General features: G+C 44.8%; 2 protein-coding genes across 4 annotated transcripts in view; one reads left to right on the forward strand and one right to left on the reverse strand.

Moving 5' to 3' along the window:
• Positions 1–432: 432 nt before the first annotated feature.
• On the reverse strand, positions 433–11,983 carry SLC25A20 (solute carrier family 25 member 20). The gene is made up of 9 exons (XM_071550367.1): positions 11,525–11,983; positions 10,857–10,949; positions 8,909–9,036; positions 6,707–6,797; positions 5,642–5,759; positions 4,278–4,350; positions 3,591–3,700; positions 2,135–2,259; positions 433–1,624 (listed from the first exon to the last, which is right to left on the reverse strand). The coding sequence occupies exons 1-9, from the start codon at positions 11,627–11,629 to the stop codon at positions 1,562–1,564; spliced, it is 906 nt and encodes a 301-aa protein (XP_071406468.1). The 5' UTR covers positions 11,630–11,983; the 3' UTR covers positions 433–1,561.
• Positions 11,480–22,097, forward strand: part of ARIH2 (ariadne RBR E3 ubiquitin protein ligase 2) — a 31,055-nt gene continuing 20,437 nt past the window's right edge. The window contains exons 1-2 of one of the 3 annotated variants that reach the window (XM_071550365.1): positions 11,480–11,640; positions 15,694–16,041. In XM_071550365.1, coding sequence (XP_071406466.1) covers positions 15,793–16,041 — 249 coding nt within the window. In that variant the 5' untranslated portion in view covers positions 11,480–11,640; positions 15,694–15,792. The other 2 variants (XM_071550363.1, XM_071550364.1) reach the window with 2 other exon arrangements.

The following is a 22,097-nucleotide window of genomic DNA, read 5'->3' on the forward strand; positions in this document are numbered from 1 at the left end:
GGTCCTTCCCAAGAATTGGGAACAAAAGTGACATTCAAGGTTTCCCAGCAGAACTGGGAGGGAAGTTTTCAGGGCTGACCCTGCCTGTGGAAGCCAAGGTGAAAACTGTGTCCTTATGGTACAGGCTGACAGACTATGCCAAGTACTTTCCACAAAGTGTGTGTTATTTGTTCCAAGATGTGTTATTTAATGTGTTGCTTTATAATTAAAAACTTGCACCCACAGCACAGCACCTAATGGGACCCCTATGACAAACATGCCAAGTGCGGAACATTTCAGGGCTCATCCGAAAGCTAAAAGGCCAGGGGTTAACAACCAAAGACAGCACAGCACAACTTCTTTCCCAGTCACATCTCAGGATTAAGAATTGGAAAACTTTTGCACAACTAAGCATGCATGACCATGCAAAAAGTAAATGAACCAAAGCACACATTCTACACAAGCAGCAGCTGGCTTTATTGAGTTCCAATAACACTGCATCACAACCAAAAGAAATTAGAAGTTTTTTGCTTCTTAGTATTAGTAATTTCTCAAATGAAAACATGATTATGTTTAATAATATTAAGAGAAAACCAAGGAACAGGAGCAAGAATAAAGTTAGACAAGACTGCAGAGCCAACATCCCCTTCATGTGTTCCCTTCATGTCAGAGAAGTTCAGCTGTTGGAATTTTCAGCTCTGTTAAAATTTTCTCAGGTCAATGTGAAGGATTGAATCCCAGAACACAGTACCTGATTGATTAAACATATCACAGGTTGCTCTGAACTGTGCTGTACTTTTGAAATCACATTTGACCTATTCTCAGTGAGACAGAAAGGGATATCAAAGAAAAGTTCAGGTTAATCAAACACGTTTCCCTCCTGGCTGCCTCAGTAAAGCTCAGTACAAATGTTAAACAAGATGCATTTTGTGTCCTAGTTCCATAGAAAAGATCAGTGTGCAAGACCAGGTATGGTACCTGCAACACCCCTCAACCCACTGAAATGTAGCTCTGGCCTTCCCTGCTGAGTTCTGTTTGTTGCTGTACATGCACAGAAGATTAAAACCACTGTCAACAGAGAAACAGCCACAGCCACAACTGAAAAACTACAGGAGATGAGAACAGTCTGACATTGCTTGCAGACACCAGTATGTGCAGCTGCTCACTTCTGCCCTGAGAGTAAGTACATGCTGCCAAACAATTATTTCAAGTAAGTTTTTCAGCACTAATAGCTACATTTTTCTTCAGTAAATAAAGAATTACATTTTAAGATGTGTCCTCTTCTTCCATGAGGAAGTACTTAAGGTAGTGTGTGTGACAGTGACAGCTGTTTGTTATCAGTGTTACTGCTGTGGCACATTGGCTCAGAAGATGGTCTATCACCTCTAACTCCTCCCCAACTCTGTTTCAGAGCTACAGCCTGCATTTCTGAACGGCACATAGCACCACCTAAAGAATATGAGGAAGGCAAAACGGTATTAGGCAAACAATCATTCCTGAAACGTTAAGTGATCATTCATTTATTCTTTTGAGGAAGATTTGTACTCTCTTCCTTCTCTCTCAATTCCAGACTTTCTAGTCTTCATAGATTGGGTGCAATCCAATTAAGAAACTTCATAGCAACTTCAAAACCAAGGAAACATGCCTGGAAAGAGAATACAACAAGTAAGGGTTCTAAAAATCTATTCCAAACAAGGTTTTAGAAATGCAGCACTATGAACACCTGACATGGCTGATACAGAAGGAGGAATTGAACAAAAAAAAAGGTCTTGGACCAGAGGCAAGAGTTCTACTATATCCCTCCACACAAAGGCAGAACCTTGACTCTGTTAGGTTCATCATTTACAGAAGGGGAAGCCAGTCCAAACTTATTCCATCTTCTACAGGAGGATGTAAAATCAGTAGAGAAAAACCATCAGAGAAAGTCAACAAAGGACTTCCATGTAAAGCTTTGGAGAAAGGTTTACTTGTTGTTCCTCCTAGACTAAAGTACATTTTTAGAACCTGGACACCAACGGCCAAAAATACCTGCAGTGAAAAGAACCTCACTGAAACAATACAGGAGTAAACAGCCAGTCATGTCCTTTACAGATTGCAAACATTCCCTGTGAGCAGCCCAGTCCCCAAAACCCAACAGGAATCACAACACACTTACCGCGTTGGCAGGAAATGCCCTGATCATCACAGCTGTGAAGCCCTTGTACAGGGATGCAACTCCTTCCTCTCTGATAAGTTCCCTCAGCACATCTCTGAAGCCATTTGGGTATTTTCCTGCAGGAGCTTGAAAGGGACACACAATTCATTAGCCAAGCTGTGTGGCTGAAGGATGAGCCCTACGCAACAGCCCAGGATTTCCAACAGGCTCACAGTGTTATAGCAAAGAAACAAAGAGACAGCTCAGTCAAGGCTCAGTGAATAGAAGAAAGGTGCTTACCATTACCAAAGAATTTACATCATCAGGTCATTGGGGGAGGAAAGAAAGGAGCATAACTTTTGCCGGGGTTGGAAGTCTGAGCTGTTACTTGCACTGCTGATCACAGCTCTTCCAAGAGCTGCAGTCAGGTGATAGGAATGTCAGATATAAAAACTGATGAAGCTGGTTTATAAGAAACAGAAAATGATCCTATTACATGTCCCAGCCAAGGACAGCAACAGACTTCAAGTGACAAGCACAGGCTGTTTTTAATGCTGATGTTACACGGATTTGCTGAGGTGTTTTTTAAAAATTACTCTGCTCAAAGAACAATGTCTTCTTCCTCCTGACATGGCTCTGGGATGTTCTGCCTCTGCCAGGGCCCTGAACAGAGTCCACAAACCAATGCAGTTAAACAGAACCACCATGAACCCTCATCATCCACAGAGCAGCACTGGGGACTGGCTCAGCAGAACAAGGATCAACACTGAGATGTGTTTAGCTGTCACCTCTTGGTGCAGGACCAGACCAGCACAGCAGCCATTGCTCAGAGAAAAAGAAATCAATTTCCCTGCACTAGATTACTGTCATTTGTGACTAAGTAGAAATGGTCACAGTCCAGGAGAGAGTTGAGTCCACAGAGACTATGGGGAGCCTTAACAAAACTATTCATTGACAAGACTCTCAGAGAAATCAAGGAAAATCTGTCAAACTTTGCTCAAGTGCAAGGCCTGGGGCCATCCTCACTATAATTAGGACACAGTCATTAAAGAACAGAACTGCCAGTCCAAAAACAATGCTCCCAACAAGCCACATCCTGTTACTATAAACTGCAAATAGCACAGGCTGCAGTTTATACAGCTATGTCTGAAGTGAAATAACAAAACCTCACAGAGAATTACATTTGTAAAAAACAGCCACGACAAGCGGCTCCATTATGAGTTCTGTGCTAAGGTTTCACACCAGGTATCTCAAACCAGGATCCCTGTATTATCAGGGAGGTAGAAACAGAGACGTGCAGCCTGATTTGCCAAAAATTTCTGAGGAAACCAACTAAAAACCTGGGAATACATTTGGGTTTTTCATGCACTTGTCTCAAGCAGCGCTCAAGACACACTATTTCCCAGATGGAATCTTCCATCACTGCCCAGCCGATTCCCTGGAGCACCACACTGTGACATGCTGGCATGGAACTCACCAGTCTGGAAACGGGATTTCAGCACGTCTGGTGGAATGGCAACTGCCCAGTTGAAGATGCCAGCCAGGCCCCCAGCAAAGAGGATCCTTGGCACACTGAGGTCACTCACACTGTGGCAGGATCGAGGTGGGAGGGAAAAGTAAAAAAAAAAATAAAAATGGTGAGGGAAAAAAAGTCAAACTCATGTGTTTTGACTAAGGTGACAATCAAAAAGGCAGCCTGGCTGGCAGCCAGAAGGCAGGCACGATGCTGCAGACAGAGTGCAGTATCTGAACAACATTTCCAAGATGGACTAACTCCACTCTTAAGGTTCAAATCTCTTCATTCAGCACCATCACAGATACTCTGGTGAAAAAAAACCAAACTAAAACCAATCAACCAAACCCTCCCCCAAAATTCAATAAAACCCTCCAGCAATTAGTGCACACACAAGGTTGAAAGTGAAGAGACCTACTTTAAGTATTCCTCACTTAGCTAACAAGATCCAAACTATAATCTGAGAGAAACTTGGAGTATTATTTTAATTGTCAGTTAACCCCAGACCAAAACAGCTCCACTCACAAGACGAGCAACTTTTTTTTTTTAAATTTGTTTTGATGATACTGCTCTAAATGCCTTTGTAACTGGGGAGATTAATCAGCAGAGTCTGGGAAGTCCATAAAGTGATGACTGTGAGATTTCACTGACCTCTTTCCCTCAGGGGTCAGAATGTTCTTCAGCCACTCATACGTCATGAAGTACATTCCACTGGCTGGGACGTCTGGTGGGTAAACAACAAAGGCTGTGAGGAGTGGGAAACCAAACGAAGCCCGGAGGCACAGCAGCCCCATGCCAGCCCAGCAACACCACTAAGTACATCCAAATTCCTTTTCTGAACCTCTTCTACAAACAAAATAAAATCTTCTGCTGCCCTAGAGAGAGGAGTCTGAACTTTCCCAGGAAGAGCAGGTGCTAAAGGCAAGAACTGGGAAAACATCTTGTATGTCAGCAGCCTTTCAAATCAGGCTGTAACCTGTCTGCTGGTTGTTAGACTAATGATGAGGCAGCTCTAAAATGTCCTAATTACTGAACAGCATATCAGAGTGTTCAAGAGTTTTGCACACTATTAGTTCTAATGATTCTATTTTAGGATTTTTATTTTTTTTTGCAGCTGATGGGGCTTGGTTTGGGTATTTTTAAGACACTCCTGCAGGCCATTCTTAGCTCATGCCTAAACTGGAGAACCAGCTTCTGGTTAGGGACACCCCCGGAGCTACACTGCAGGCTGCTACACTTCTGTGAGAAGCAGAGGATAGAACAAATTCCTAAACTACAATAACAAAGTACAAAAATTTCAGCTTTTCAAAGGAGGAATTAATGAAATACGTAAAGGATTCAGGGTCTGGCACAATTACTTTGTTGTTGTTGTATTTGAGAGAGGGGTCATGACATCCCAGTTCAAAATAACCCAGACTCAATTGGGCAGAAAGCATAACTGCTGCCATCATATCTTTTAAAGCAGCCAGCATTACATAGCAACAGTCACTGACAGGCACAATCCTTCTCTCAAGGAGAAAAAAAAAAGAAAATAAAAAAAGCCCACTTCTGTATTTTTCTCTTCTCTTTGTTCTCTCTGCTTCTCTCCTGAAGTCTCTCATTCATCTTGCCTTCTCAGATCTTAATTACCTCCTATATCCCTCTGATCCTTGTCATCTAATCTCTTCCTCACTCACTGAGAATCTCATGTTTATTTCTCAGGCCCTTTGAGGCATTGGAGTAGCTCTGCAGACTGCACAAAAAAAAAAGAAAAAAGGAGTGACATAGCCCCTCCAATTGGCCAAAGGGACAGTGAGAGATTAGCTCAGTTGGTTAAAACTTGGTTGTAATAATGCCAAGGTCATGTGTTCAATCCCCTATGTGGGCCATTGACTTAAGAGTTGGACTCAATGATCCTTATGGGTCCCTTCCAACTCAGAATAGTCTGTGATTCTGTGAGATCTACCATACTGTGTCAGGTTTCTTATCCTACAGTAGCCCCCCGCCGAAGGGATCTGGACACCTCTGTCTGTTACCTCTCATGAGGGTGAGCACCGTCCCCTTGTACACCCCACGAATCCCGGCCTCGCGGTACAGCTGCTTGGCACAGTCCAGAGAGCCGCTGTATTTGGTTTCACCTGTCGCTGCCTGGATCTGAAGGATTGAAGTGACAGTTCCTGTGACTACTGAAGGTTTCTGGCTGATGCACAATCATTCAGCTAAGAGCTAGAAAGCCACATGCATGTTTCCAGCGAGGAAGGAGCACATACTCATTCCACAGACACCTCTGTGAAACCTCTGCCCCACTCCCTTAAGCAGCTCCTTCACATTCAAGCTCAGGGTGTGTTCACTGTTCCATGCAGAGAATTGATTCTCCCTCATTTTTCCACAGTGTAAATCTGAAACAACTCGAGTCAGTTAGGTAATTCCACACTGACAAAAAGTAGTCTTCAAATAGTTCAGGGAAATTCAAACAATTTGTATGTGCATAAAAGCTTCCACGGTAATATCCTGTCTGTCAGAACTAGCATGTGACCACCCATCCCATATTAACAGAGTTCAGTATAGTCTGAAATAACCAAAGCTTCCCACATCTGCTAAAGTTGGCATTTCATTTGTTCAGGTTTACATTTTCCAACAATAGTTTAAAAATCTCGGAGGAGGTGCAGAACTAACAGCCAGAACACTGTCTTGAAATGCATTCCTTAGCTATGCATTTGGAACTGTCAAAGTAACAGAAAATCTTTACACCAGAAAGTCTTATGATTTAGAAGGTTTGCACAATTTTTAGGAAGAGTTTCATTCAGAAAAACTGGACTTTTCCATACTTTGCAATGGATTGAGGCATCTGCCAATGACTCATATAATGCCCCATGGCATAAGGTTTGTGCTCTGTAAAATGAATAGAGCAATGAATGTGTACTTAGACTGTCACAGTGAGTTTGTTTAATGCTTCTTTGTAACACAGATGCATTAAATGACAGTTGTCTCAGTCCTGCCAAAAACCAGAACAGAGTAAATGCACTAACCAAAGAAATTCCTGGTATGGAAAGACAAGACCCCTAAAATTAAATTCCCATCACCACCATCCAATACCTTACCTGTAAAAGGCACTTGATTCTCTCTCCTGGAGCCATGATTACTGTTGTGAACACTCCTGACAACATGCCAGCAGCAAACAGCTGAGGATATCTGCCCCGAGGAAACAGAAAAGACCCTAACACAACACAGTACACAGGAGACAAAGGGCAGAAAAACATCTGCATCACCAGATTATGCTGTTCCACATGAACCTGGCAGTGAAACTTGAAACACATCCACTGCTTTTGATCAGTGCAGAAGTGCCTCATCAATGCATAATTAGAGCTAAACATTTAAGATCTCTAGGAATCAAAGCTCTGGTTCCCACAGCAACCACAACTCAGCTCTTCCACTGTATTTGCTTATATTCCTTCTACTTGCACTTTTTGCTACAGCATTCCCCATTCATTTTTATTCCCAACAGTCTCTTCCTCCTCCAGTTTCCCGTACTCTTCCCAGCAACTCCAGATTCCATACATATTCCTCCTTGTGCAGCCAGGAGCCTCCTTTCTGTAACCTCTCACTCCTTCAGCTTCTGCCATTGTCGAGTCTGTCCTACCAATCTGCTGTTATCCCACACATTCTGCACCTGCATTCATGTGGCAAAGTCTCCATGGTAAACAGGCTGAGTTTCTCCATCACAAAATTATTTTTACATCCTGCCACCTTCCCTCGTAAGATGACCTAACATCTCACTTTAACTGAATTCCACAACTCCTGCTTCTCTCCACTTGCCCAAGAGATGGCATTCTATTCCAATTCTTACTTATTTAAGAGTAAAGACTCCTAAATTCCAGACCATTCAGACCTCCCTCACCTCCCCACATCCACCTCCCACTCCAACTAAGCCTGAGTTTTCTGTCTCACCTTGGGATTATTCAGCCCCAGAAAACTTCTCTTTAAAATCAGCATGGGGGAACCACAACAGACCTACCTCCAGACCTATAACCACATTGTTAAGAGTCTGTCCTTTATTTTTGGGTCTCATGTCCCAGGTCAACTGTTTTTTCACTGTGTCAAATCTCCACCCACAGTGCAGCACAGCTGGGCACAATGACAGTTCTACCCTCTATTTGCTCTTTCTCTCCTGCTGCTCTGCTTCAGAGGAATTCTACATAAAGAGACTCAAAAAAACCTATGCTGCCCTTCTCCAGCTTGCTCCTTAAAACTTCCCTTTGGTATCCTGTGTATAAAACACAAGGCACTGAGGTGATCAGGCTGTTGGCCCATTTGTTTCCTTGTATTGTCCACTCCTTACTGCTCCCCTGGCCTTACCCTTCAGCCCTGCCTGCATGAGGACACCACTGTGGTAAAACAGAGGGTAAGTGAGCAGTGCCCCAGAACCTCAGCACTGCTTTCCTCCAGCCACCCAGAGCAGAGGGAGCTTCATCCATGTGGGCAGCAGCTCAAGCCAGGTGTGCTCACACCACCTGGGCAACCCCAGTGCAGGCAGGGCTTCAACAGAAACCAAACCAGCCCTGCACACCCCACCACACCTGGCTCCACACAATGGACTCCTGCCTTCTGACAGAGTCCTACCTAGCACACAAATAATGGAATAAAATGTTGCTAAGCTACAGCCCAGTTCCTGTAGAGCTGTAAATCACAGCTCAGCAAAGACATTATGGGTGTATTTTATGGGTGGGGGGCTTTGGTCACACCCAAGTTGTCTTGTAGAAAGCCACACAAAGTTTTCTCAGCTTCCCATTGCTTTTCCAGAAGGTTACACATGCCTGAGAGGAGGGCTGCTCATAAACACCTCTTTCCAGAAATAATAACAAAACATTTCTATGGCTATTCTTACATCCTAATGCAGGGACACAGCAAGAGTCACAACTAACAGGGAAAAGAGAATCGGGGCTGTGAATGTTGCCAAGACTGCTTGACCATGAACTTATTTCTCCCATAGTTTCTGTTAATAGCAAGATTGTTGGCAGGCAATAATTATATAACTCTCACTGTACTCATCTAAAACAGAATTGTTCCTTAATGGCTCCTTCTTGCGTAGAAAGGGAATTGCATCGCACCTGCCCACACAGTGTCTGTTTTTAGCCTGTGCTACCAGTCCCACGCTTCCAGAACCATTAAAACATGAGGGGTTTATTTTTTAGAACTATATTTATAACCTAGGAGGAGAGACAAATTTACACAACTCGACATACGACAATACAGCAACAGCCTCAGGATGCCTTTCCCAAGAGTTGATTAACTCAGGAACTCACGTCAAAACATCATCAGGTTTTCTCTGTTGGAGTCTTTTTCCCAAGCCAAAACCAAAGAAGCACACAGCAAACATGGGTGTCACTCCAACAATAGGAGCTGCCATTCCTCTATATAAGCCTCGGATTCCCTGCAAGAAACATTATCACAAGAATTACTTGGTTTTCCATAAACTTTGCACACAGTTCAACTTGTTGAGAAGCAAAAGGTGACAATCCAGGATAGGACCAGTCAAATGGGTCAGAGGGATAATGGTGTTAATTGTTCATTTGCAGTTATACATATTTAGCTCAGGTTCAGGGCCTACTGCAGAGAGAAGTTATCCTTCCTGGGAAACACTGGCACCGCTGACACCCTTCTGTGGCTATATCTGTGTACCCTGTGTGTGCATCTCAAGTGAAGTTAAAAGCCACCTGAATAAAAGCCCTAATAGATTATGGCAAGAGAAAACACACTGTCTCTCAGCTACCTACAAAAATACATGTGTTTTATTGGTAAGTTGTTAAATGCAGTATGTAAAATCCTGACACTGAATCTGAGAACTCTTTAACTAAAGGAAGAGTCAGGGAGGGGAACCTGAACTCCTTCACACCTCATGTGAATTCAGTTTGGAAGGAGTTCAAGAGTAAATACTCTTTTCTTCCCTACCCTAAGCCAAAACTTTCACCACACACTGTATTTCTGATGTTTTCCTCCATAGACTACACACATGAAAAAATTCTAATGCAGATCCAGCTGCTGCATTTATTTCATTTCTCTTGCCTTTGAACTGAACTTTCTCTAATAAAAAGTAGATTTGCCTTCCTAATAAAGGCAAGATGCACAAATCAAATATTTGCTGGTCTTTGCATCCCTTTCTTCTCACTGCCTCAATAAGCCAGTGCACCCCAGTATGTGCACAACTGGCTCTGCAATAATTGCACCTGGCTGACAGAGACCAGTCACTGCTGCTCGGCCTCCCCAGGGGCAGTGGGAAGGAAATGGCAATGCCAGAGAGGTTTAATAGTTTTCCTCACAGAAATGGATGAGTATTGAGTAGGAGTAGAGAAGCAGCACTGCTTTTGAACTTCCCATCACAAGGCTATTATTATGGCTCAGCTCTGACGTCTGTGCTGCAGCAGGGGTGTTAAACACTGCCAGGGATTCAGGGCTGGCACAGCATTCCCGTCCTTTGTGGGAGAGACCAGGGAAGCAAGATTTGCTTTGGTTATATAACAACCTGTTAATACCACAATGAAAGTAGATTTCAGATATGAGGCAGATCTTTGATTTAACAGAGAGTTACCTAACAAGATCCAGCAGTTAGAAATTAGACTTTGGGCATATCCATTGTTTCCAAATGGTAAATAGCTTCTAGGAAAACTTGCAAAACAGAAAACTAGGCTCTGTGTCACTTCAAAACTTTAAATCAAGGCTGTGTGCCTTTCTAAAAACAGAACAGACTAGTTCAATCCCATGATATGAATGATTCAGGAGTAAAAACCACTTTCAGTATTGAGAAAGCTACTCTACTTGATCCTCTGCTCTCAAACAAAAAGGAAAAAAAATCTATTAATTAATGATCCTCTGCTTTCTCATAGATGGCATAATACATTATAGAAGTAGAAGCACTGCTTGCATCAACTAAAGTCATTACCTACTTTAGGATTTCCACAGATGACTCCAAATAACAAAGACTGCAAGATTCCATCAAACTCGATAAGGTCAAAAAACTGTCAACATTGACTCCAGTCTATATTGTGCTGTTTTGAACCAAAACCTTACTGAGCAACACAAAGAGACATGTACCTGGAGCACGTGGATGCTAAATACTCCCTGAGTTTTGTAATCTGCTTAAAAAATTTTAACTAGACTCAGTCCAACTGACAACCCAGGAATTGTGTGGTCTCTGGGGGGCAACATTCCCACACAATTCCATTCCTGTGGTATTTTTGGCAGGTGTCACAGTACCTCTCCAACAAGAGTCTTTCTGAGGCAGTCGAAGGTCCCAGAATAGAGCGGGGGCTGCCCAGGCTGGGGCTTGGGCTGGGTTTGCAGCCGGACCTGTGAGAGGGGAGGAAAACATCGTTTTATTAAATATTAATAACCAAAATTTGGTTCAGAGAACACCTCTGGCTATTACAGAGTAAGTTCTGAAAATACCAATAGAGAAACTGACACCATTTTAGCCCTTCGCAGAAGGGAAGAGATTGAATTTTAATGTAATGAATAGTTAATGTATTTAACTAATAAATTGCTGGGATGATGTCAGGGTGACAAACCCACCTCTCCTGGCCCCCGAGTTGTGCCCCTGCAGGGTCACTCCCGGCCTGCCCCTGGCCCAGGGGCGCTGGGCCCCTCCACATCACGGGGCTGGCGGGACATCCCCGCTCCCAGTCCCGGGAACACGACGCGCTTTTCCCGATGTTTCCCGACAAACCGGGGCCGAGGGGACCCCGGTGCGACGCGCCGCCAGGGGGCGCCCTGCCGCGCCAGCCCCGCCCCCCGCGGTGCCTGCCGGGAGTTGTAGTCCCGCCGCAGGCGCCGCACCCGCCCCAGCCCTGCGCGGTGCCTGCCGGGAGCTGTAGTCCGCCCGCGGCCGCCCCGTGTGGCACCGAGCGCCGTCCGCGCCGCCTCACCTTGATGGTGTCCAGCGGGTGCCCCACGAACACCAGGCAGACGCCCCCGAAGCCGCCGGCGAAGAAGTTCTTCAGGGGGCTGATGGGCTGCGGCTGCTCCGCCATGGCGGCGGCGGGTGAGGGCGAGGGCCCGGGTGAGAGCGAGGGCTCGGGTGAGGGCCGGGGCGGGGGCCGGGAGCGGGAGCGGGGCCGGGGCGCTGCGTCCCCGCCGAGCCAGTGCCGCCCCTCGGCGCCGCGACCTTTACCCCAGTGCGGGGCACGCCGGGAGGCGGGCGGGACCGCGGCCGTGCGAAGGGTCGTCCCCGGCGCTGCCCGCGGGCGCGGCCACCGGGTGCTGTCACCGCCGAGCCCGGGCCGGGGCCGCGGCCGCTCCCGGGGCGCGGGGCCTGTTCCCCCCGCCCTCCGCAGTGGTTCGGCCGCTCCCCCCTCCCGGCCCCGCGCGGTGGCCCGGCCCGGCCTCGCCCCGCCCGGCGGAGGTGACGCACCGGGCCGGCGGTTCCGGCGCGCAGGAGGAGCCCGGGGCCGCTCCCGCCGCCCGCCGGTAAGTGCGGGGCCGAGCCGGGGGTTCCGCGGGGCCGAGCCGGGGCCGGCACCGAGCCCGGAGGGTGGGACGCCCCCCCGCCGCTCCGTGCCCGGCTCTGAGCTCCGCGCTCCGCCCGGAGGAGTCGCAGCCGCGGCGCTCTCGGTCTCCCGGGGGCTGTGCAGGGCTTTCCCCCGCCCGGTGTCCTGCGCTGCTCTCCCGCCCGCCTGCAGCGCGCTGGGCAGGCGCAGGGTCCGGGCTCGCCCGCATTCCCAAGGAATGAAGCCCAGGTAATTTCCATGGGCTGGGCACCGCTCTGGCCGAGCCCGGAGTGCCGGGGGGGACAGAGGTGCGTAAAACAGCTGATTAAAACCGGTGGTAGGTTATAAAGGGTTGGGATGAAATGGATCAGATGAGTTGGGAAGGACAAGGGACTTGTGGTAGTGTGAACGGAGACTGGAGAAGCGGGAGGAGAGCGTGGATGTTCACGGGGGAGTGTGATTCTTCTGCAGAGAAGTCCCTGCAGAGTCATCTGTGCTGAAAAGGATGGGGGATCTTCTGGTTCTCGGTCTTGGGATGACAAAAAATGCTCTCTGAAAACTCAGTGGAGAAGGAACAGAGAGGTTTGCACTGCGTGTGTGAGGAGGCAGCTGAGGATGATCCACAGATTATGGATTTGGGTGACATAGGTGAAAATGCAATTAGCATTGATAGCCAGCATAGAGCTGGGGTTGATTCCAGGGAAAAGGGAGAGCATCAGCCCTTTTAAAGGTTATGTGGGTAAGTAGTTCAGGAGGCAGAGTTGAGCTACACTTCCTTTGTTTCAGATAAATAAAGAGGTGAAAGAAGAAAAAGCCATCTTAAATAGCTGCAAAATATCAACAGAAAAAGAGGAGGACCATCCTCCAAAAGACTTACCTGAGGAATCCCACAACGGTAGGGACAGATGGAAAGGAACCCAAAAAGAGAGATGTTGTGGGACAAGGTATGAGGTGGTGGGATATTTGAAGGCTTTTTGTTGCAAAAGGCCTTGTTAAGAATTGTGTTGCAAAGCAGGAGTCAGGGCGAGGGCAACTGTTGGAGGTGATGGAGAGCAGAGTAGGGGTGAGTGTGTTCAGGTGCTCCTGCAAGAGGGAACTAAATTATATCAGTGTTAGTGAAGATGCAGAAGTGTCTTGGATAAAGCTGGAAGTGAAGGGCCTCATCCTCCTTTGGGTAGAAAAGCTATCTAAATATGGTTTAAAATTTTCTGGTCTGGTCTTGGGGGTTATGGTGGTTATTTAATCTAAATACTCTTTGCTTTTTTTGTTCCTTTTTCTTTGAGCTTAACATCTTTATTGTCTTAAAAACTAGTGCTATCAAGTATTAGCTGTATCTTGTCTTTGTACTCAGAGTTTGTGATGTGAGCATTGGGCTGAGTGTAGGTGAGGTGAGTTCTGTTCCTGGTTTTCCTGGTGTCCTCCTTTGTGTCTGCCTCAGCCTTCCTCTCCCTTCAGTGTGTCCAGGTGATGTTCAGCTGTGCTGGAAGTGAGCTCTTCCCTAGAGTGCTGGGAAAGGAAGCATGGAAGTCACACAGTCTGCAGACTGTTTTATGCTTGGCATGTCCATATCCCCTTTTGCCCGTGCAAACCATTCCTCTGTTCCCATAACTGTCCTGGTGGCGCAGAGAGATGTCTCTGCTCTCCTCCAAGCTCTCCCCAGGGAGTGGTGTGTCACTGGGAGGTGCTGGGCAGGCCCATTATTCTACCTGGTTATTCACAAACATCTCACTGCAGGGATGTGACTCGCCTCGTGCTGGGATAGGAAATGGACCCAGTGTTTTGGTGTGGTTTTTTTTTGTCTCCAGAGTATGGGATGGTCTGAGTGAGTTTGGGAAGTTCACTGACCTGTGACATTTGCTCAGGCTTTGCCATGCTCTGGGTTGGCTGACAAAGCTGTGGCACACTGGGCTGTTCATGGCATGTTCACAATGGGTTCAGTCTCAGATAAGTTATTCCTTTCAGCAGGTAAAGATCCATTTCTTCTTTTATGCAAGAGATCAGTGTCAGTGCAGATTAAGCCCAGAAGTGATGCATTAACTTTAAGCAGGGTAAAGGGTGGGACAATACAGGTTTGCCCTGTCTGCCAAATCAGATTTCACATCTGTGTTCTCCCAATATGGAGAGACTGTGTGTCTGTTTCTCTGAAGTTCTATGGAAGGCACTTCTATAAATTATTTGTGTGCCACATTTGTTGTGGACCGCTAAGGAATAACAAGGCAAATGAAAGGAATGAAGACCAAAATTCAGGGGATAATATCACTGGCTGCCAGCCTTCATCCCCTCTCACTGGGGGATTGCGTCTGCTGAAATCACTGCAGCCCCTCAAATTAATTGGACATCACATCTCTTCCTGGTTATTCTCTGCTACTTTGTCAGGTTACTCGAAAGAGAAAACAAATTAGTTGAGGAAAAATAATGAAAATTTATGATTGAGTTTTCCTGTGCTCCAAAGTCAGGATTCTCAAAGCTCAATTATGGTTTCCCCAGCAGATACAAATTGCAGTACTGAGGGATTGTATTTGAGTAGCAGAGCTAAGAACATTGTAATGCAAAATGGAAACATGTGTAACAAACCAAATACATGCTCCTTGTGGAAAACAGGGCTTTGATTTCATGTATGTTTTTATATGTAAAATTTGGTTGCAGCATTGTTTTAAGTTTTTCATATTGTCTCTCTAAACTAAATAATTTGGATACAAAACATGAGAGGACCAAAATTCAGGGTTGATTCGTGCTTTGCTGCTGAACCTTTTTGAACTCAAATTCACAGGGTTTAGTTACACAAGCAGGTGATTTGTAGTTCAGATAAGTATCAGGTATGTGAATTTTCCAATATAAGGGAGCATCTAAAAAAAAGTTATCTATTCTGATTCTCCTTGAATAGCAGCTGTCAGCACTTAAACATAGTTTTCTGCATTCAGAAGGTAATAGGTCTATATCAAGAAGTTAATAAAATGAGAGAGTTAATTTTATTTCCCCATCCAGTGTAAGGCCCAAGCCTTCTCACATCCCACAGAACCTACTGAAAGGGATGAACTAATTTCACCATTTCTTTTGAGGTGGTGTTGAAGACTCTTACACTGTGTGTGTGAGAGATCTGTTTGCTTGTCTTATTTTCTGAAGTCCCACTGAATGGCTGTGGTACTGAAGCAATGTGGACTTGTACAAGGTATCACAGGTTGCCTTTTTGCTCCTGTGGTCATAGTCAGGGGGTTTGTGGTTTTCCTGTTAATGAAATGGAGAGGATGCTGTTCTGCAGCTCTTCAGGCTGTTGATAAAAAACTTTGTCCTAAAGTCATATCTCTGAAAAGATCTACAGAGAAGGTTATGGAGTCCAAGTGTCAAGAAGTCTCAGGGCCAGCACTGGGGATTAGGATGCAGTTTAATAACCCAGTTTCCAAGGATTTGGACGTTGCCTGTAAGACCAGCCTTGGTGTTGAAGGTGCAAGAGTCGTGATGGATCCAAACCAGGGACGTGCACAGTGGAATCTTCCTCACCTGGGCCACGGGGTCGGTCCTTTCCTGGCTGTTTGATCACCTGTATGATGTTGACGTGGCCTCTCTTACAATTTCTTAGGCACAGAAAAAAATTGTTTTTCCTCCCTTAGGAAACAGAGCTCAGATGAAATCAAAAGAACGATAAAGTTTGGAGGCAAAACAAGAAGCTGCGGTTGCTTCCCTGGTCTGCAGTTTGGCAGGGCATTAAGATGTCCGTGGACATGAACAGCCAGGGCTCTGACAGCAATGAAGAGGATTATGACCCTAATTGCGAGGAGGAGGAAGAGGATGAGGATCCTGGGGATATTGAGGATTATTATGATGGGGTAGCTAACGACGTGGAGCAGCAGGGAGCAGATGCCTTTGATCCAGAGGAGTATCAGTTCACCTGCTTGACTTACAAGGAGTCGGAGAGCACTCTGAATGAACACATGGCCAGCTTGGCTGCCACGTTAAAGGTGAGGAAAGGTTTCTGCACTAACACAGGTGTAAAACAAGCCTGTGATGGAACAGGCAAGTACTGAGAATACAGTTTGTAAAAAAGCTCTGACAATGTTACTGTTACAGGGGGTTGGAGGAGCATTGTTGAAGGTCCCTTCTTTACAACTGACTCAAAGGTTTACAATTGTTACAAACTGGTTGTGGGGCCTGAAAAACCTTCCTTAATGAATATTGATTCCTTTTTTTTTTACAGAGCTGAGCTTCGTGACTAAAAATTCCTGAGTTGTAACTCTTTGCATTAACACCTTTCTTGGTTGATTCTGAGAGAATAATTGCAGACTTTCAAAGGCAGATCAGCTGTCATGCTTGGTATTAACCCATTGCAGTGACAGCAGTGCAAGTACAGTGAACTTGTCACCTCCTGTAGTGACTGATTCATCACAGAAGTGTCACACTGAGTCGGCTCTGTGGTGTTTTACTTGATCAGACTTTTGTGAAGTTTTCTCTCTCTCTCTGTAGCTGAGCACTGAACTGCACAGCAGCCACAAGAGGAGGTTCCCTCTGCCCTGTGTGCTTTGCTCCAGCTGCTGGTCTGAGAGGAAAGGAGAGTTTTATAAGCTCTAGATGTTGACACTGTGTCGAAATTGCTGCTGCATCTACTTTGTAACAACTCTCCTAGTGCTTTTTCTTCACTGGAAGGACACCTGAAAGCAGGACAGGTGACTGCAGCATGTGAAAAAAACATGTTGGATAGGTTTTGATTCCAATTCATTTGGTCTGAATCAAACTTATATAAAAATTAGAGGAATTTCTTGGTCTTTATTTGCACATCAGTGTCCTGAAGAACCAGTATAACCATAAAGCCTGAGGACTGTGAACCATAAACAATGGGCTCTAAAGGACACCCATAATTTGCTGATTTTGCTGCCTGTTCTGCTTGTTTGCATCATTTACCACCTCAGAAAATTAAGTTTTACTTTTCTTGCTGTAAAACCTGTGTCTGTAATTACTTCAAAATGTGCAGTTTGAGCTCTGAATACCTGGAGTTCCTTACAGATTGTCAGAAAAGGGAGACAACAGGAAAGTACAAATGAGAGTTGTTGGTCAGCACTTCTGATCCAGCTGCCAGTTGCTCTTGGTGATTAAGTAAAGATTTAGAACAGCTTTTCTGCTCCTGTTTGCTTTCAAATGGAGCTCCCTTCAAAAAGGTGACCCCTGCCATATTGTTCTCTTGAATTAAACTACCAAAAGCAATACTTTTAGTCTTTAAAATCAGGCTTCCAGAGCTAAAATAAATTTTCCAAGAGTTCTGAAGGTCTCACTGAGCAAATATGGCTGCCCAGATAATGCCAACCTGCTCGCTCACACCTCACCCCTAATACAACCTAAGGAGAGAATATTTTAGATTCCCTTTATATCAAGAATATTCCTGCATATTTATTCTATAAATGAAGTGCTATACATTTTGCTTTGTGCATGAGGAGATGAAATTAAATTTGGGTAGAAAGGCTGTGATCTTGTAACCCACACACAAAGGCTTTTTAGCTCCCCAAGTGCCACATTAACTCTGTTCTCTACCAACAGCAGTGCAATCATTGCACTTTTCTTGGAAATTTGTTGTGTATCTGCAGCATGTACTTTTTGTTTCCTGGCATACTTTCTTAAAATACTTCAGCCACCCCATCTCTTCCTTCCCTTCTTTACCCCCAAGGAAACTGTGGATTTTGTTACTTTTCTGAGTAGAGAGAATTAGTGTTGAATTAGCAAGCACAGAGGAGAAGGAAATGGGACAGAGCATGTTGAGCTATTTGTTATTATTTTCCATGGACTTAATGGATACGATTAAACAGGGGTAGACTTTTCTAAGAACTATATATTTACTTAATTTGCTTGAGCTCTAAAAACTACTTTTTCTTTTCAGCCTACCTTTCACAATGTCTTAGGTTTTCTTAGATAGTGGCGATTGTTCTTTTGGAGCACCTGGTTAATTTTGTTTATTTCATCTCGTTTACCTTGTGATAGATACTCTGATTATGTGGTGCTTCTCAGAATTCGCTCCTATTTCAGGCAAGTGGTTGCCCTGACAGGGAAAGGGAAAGGGAATTACAGACAGTCTTCAGGAGTTACAATGTTGAAGGCAACAGATGACAAGGTATCCAAGTGATTTGCTATTGCAAGAAACAAATAGATTAGTACTCTTCCCTAAAGCAAAGAAAGCAGCATGCAATAAATGGGCTCAAAGCCATGTTTGAATGTTCTGCCACTGTATTGTCATTAGGTGATTCACGTTCTGAAGGTTAAACTGGGTTGGAGGGTGTATTGAGTGTATTTTTGCTCTGTAATATATTGTCTACAGGCTTTAAAGGCCAGAAACAGAATTTCAGAGCTCTAAGTCTTCATACAATCTGTGCTGTTCTTGGCTAACAACAATCTAAATAAATAGTATTTTATTTGCTCTGTGGTTAACCCTCAATGTTAGTTTTCCAAGCTGTTTTGTTCAGCTATTTCAGACTGATTGTTGGATTCCTATTTTTTTTAAAGCAATGAGGTAATGTGTGATCCTTCTTGGGAACCTTGGCTACCTGTTTGCACTCACTGTGAGTCACAGCTGACCTTGTTCTCACTCCTGCTGAAGGTGAAGAACTGAACAAACCTTGCACTGGCCAGTTAACCTCAGGTCAGGTGCGAACACCTCGTGAATGTGAAAAGTTTATGTGCAACATCGAAAGAGAAACACTGTTCAGCAGAATAAAACTTGTGCTTTATCTACTCCAACTGGAGGCAAAATTCAGTTAAAACCTGAAGTCTGATAAAAGCATGAGACCCTGCGTGTAGGCAGACATATGTTCTTGTATCTCTTACTGCCATAGGAAACTTTACACTGAATTCTTCTAACTTGCTTTCTATCAGGTGGGAAATGTTGAATAGGAAAATTGGTGCAAGCAAGGCAGCAGTGGACTCACCCAGCTGTGCTGTGGGGCTGGCCTGCAACTGCAATACTGATTATCCCAGAACCAGAGAGAAGCTGGAGGGACTTGGTGTTACTCTGACCAAACTGATCTCAAGCCAATACTCAGAGCTGTGGTTTGCTGACCCAAAGCCTGTAAATTGAAGTAGATCACTTTTAATTCCTCAAAAAGTCTCTTGACTACAGTCAACACTTGTGAAGGGCAATGCCCTTGAAAGCAGAGTGGCCTGTATTGCCTGCAGACCAGCAAAAGAATTCACAACAGTTCTTTTTAAAAAATAGATACAAGATACAGTAGCTTTCAAAATTAATGAATTAAAATTGTGTAGCAATTAGTTCATTTTCAAGATAACTGTCAGTTGTCATTGAGTGATTGTGGGTCCTGGAGTGGCATATCAGGCCATGCAAACAGTGCAATACTCAGCAGTTGTACAAACAAAGTTGACCCTGTCACTGACAAGCAATTAAGTGTGTGATGAGGTCATTTTGTTTTTGTTTGTGATGGCACTTCCTGGCTCTGCTGAGGGTCTCCATGCCAGTCTACAATATCTGTGATGTTTCAGATAAGTGGCAGTAGTTTGTTTGTTTACCTTTTTTTTACTAGTGATATAAACCACCAGATTAAAAATTTGCAATTAGAACTTATGACAAAAATGTTACCTTAATTTTAGTTTAAGCTGATTGTCAGTCATGAGAAAGCTGTGATGTTTCTGCATATTTAGCAAGGATAGATAATTGTGTTGTTTTACAGACAATTGATGCTGATGTTGTCTTTTCACTAAAACCAAGGGGATTGTAAGAATGAAGAATTTATAATTTTCACTTGACTAATGTGGGTAATCTGCTAATATTTACCAGACAGTAACAAGCTCACTTCCTTTGCTTCTTGAAATAACAGCTTCTGATGTGGGTTATTTTTAGCTCTGTCTCTTGAATAATAAGTCTTGGTAGATGCAAAAAATACTTGCAATTATGACATAATTCTGAATCTATTAATCCATGTTATCACTACTGATCTGTCAGAGATAAACCAGTTTTTCCCATACTCTTGCTCACTATACTGACATTGCATCTTCTTCCAGTGAAACCAGATTAGTGTTGGCTCATAAAAGCAGAGCCCTCAGAGGCTGCTCCACACACTCAAATTGCGCTGACACAGAACAGCGAGTTTGCAGAGCTGCTGGTGAATGCTGGCAGTGCTCCTTTTCAAATACCATCTTCAGCAGATCCAGAGTCATGTGTGTGGGGACTGGCAGCCTGTGGGAGCAGCAATTCCCAAGGGAGCCAGCGCTGGCTGAACACCCTTTCCATGATGTGAGGACCCCCAGGGTGTGTGAGCCTCACTGTATCAGAGAATCATAGAATCAGTTGGGTTGGAAAAGACCTCCAAGATCATCAAGTCCAACCCTTGGTCCAGCTCCAGTCCCTTTACCAGATCATGGCACTCAGTGCCACATCCAATCTCAGTTTAAAAACCTCCAGGGATGGTGAATCCACCCCCTCTCTGGGCAGCCCATTCCAATGCCTGAGCACTCTCTCTGGGAAGAATTTTTTTCTGATCTCCAACTTCAATTTCCCCTGGCAGAGCTTGAGCCCATGCCCCCTTGTCCTATTGCTGAGTGCCTGGGAGAAGAGACCAACCCCCACCTGGCCAGAACTTCCCTTCAGGTAGTTCTAGACAGTGCTGAGGTCACCTCTGAGCCTCCTCTTCTCCAGGCTAAACACCCCCAGCTCCCTCAGCCTCTCCCCACAGCACTTGTGCTCCAGTCCCTTCTCCAGCCTTGTGCAAACCATCACCCGGAGTGTGATCTGTGGTGCTGCTTATCTGAACAAACCTGCAGTGGTGCGTAGTCATCCCTTAGGATGCTGCAATGACTTCAGGAAACATTGTGTCACATAAAATGGCAGTATTGCAACCCAGCTGTGCCCAAGTACCTCAGGTACAGCAGAGAGGGTAAAGCCCCTTTAAATATTAACATGCATGTACGTAAGAACAGGGTTTCAAAAGTTTGTGTTCAAAGTTAAAAGTCCGTGAGAACCAACATTGGTAAGTATTAGTAAGCAGTAAATGTTTAAATATCATATATTATAAATGGTAGAACCTGATAGGCAAATTTGACTTCTCCACAGAACCCCTGTGGTGCTGTTTGGCAATGATAACACTGTTTCAGAGTACCCTTAAGCCCTAAATTAGTCAGGACTTGCAGGTTTGTATCTACACTGTGTTCTGTGTTTTAATACCAACCAACATTATGTGGGACTTCCAGCCTGAAGCTGTAACTCTTAGGAACACTCATGTCTGAGACATATCTTTGTCCTTTAGCCATTTTTTGTTCCCAAACAAAAGAATCCTGGAAGTTCTGCTGTGATAAACCTGCATTGTTGCCTATCGTATCCATAATGCCTATATCAAGTAGTGTCAAGAGGACATGAATGTGTCTGTAACTCTCTGCAGTGTGGGGTTTTTTTGGCTTATGAAGGTCCTTCTCTCTTTTTAAAAGTAACTTTGTAAACTTGGTGAACAGGATGAGTGATGTCTGGAGAGTCCAAACCTTGCAATCTTGTGACAACTTCACCTAGTCGTTAGAGGAGAGAGATCACTTTTGTTACTTACTGTCCAGGACTGCTGAAATTCTCAACTTGATTGGTAAAATGAGCCACAAATGTGGAGGGTGACTATAGACCACCCACTTCTTTGTGGTTCACACCTTAGGTGTATCTTACAGCCACTATGACTCTGCAGTGAGCAAAACAAATCTGTTTGCAGCTGTTGATGGGTGTGATCTTGGTGGGAGACAGAGGCAAGACCCAAGTCATTAAAAATGCCAAAACAATCTTTCAGTAACTGTTTCATGTTGCAGGCTTGCAGCTGGACAACGAGATCAGAGGAGCAGCGTGAAGCAGCTGAACACATTGCCAAGTGTCTGCTGTGCCTGTTAAGGACAGTGCAGCAGGAACGAGCTGTGTTGTGCACTGTCAAACACTGCTTTACAAAGCAGGTGTTCCTCCTCTTCATCTTTTATAACGTGCCCTTAGAAGTTTAGGTTGTCAAGTAAAGGACTGTGTAATTTGGGCCTGAACATGGATTGCTCACTGCAGAGCTGC

This window comes from Pithys albifrons, chromosome 3 (genome assembly GCF_047495875.1).
Source record: "Pithys albifrons albifrons isolate INPA30051 chromosome 3, PitAlb_v1, whole genome shotgun sequence".
Classification (NCBI taxonomy): domain Eukaryota; kingdom Metazoa; phylum Chordata; class Aves; order Passeriformes; family Thamnophilidae; genus Pithys; species Pithys albifrons.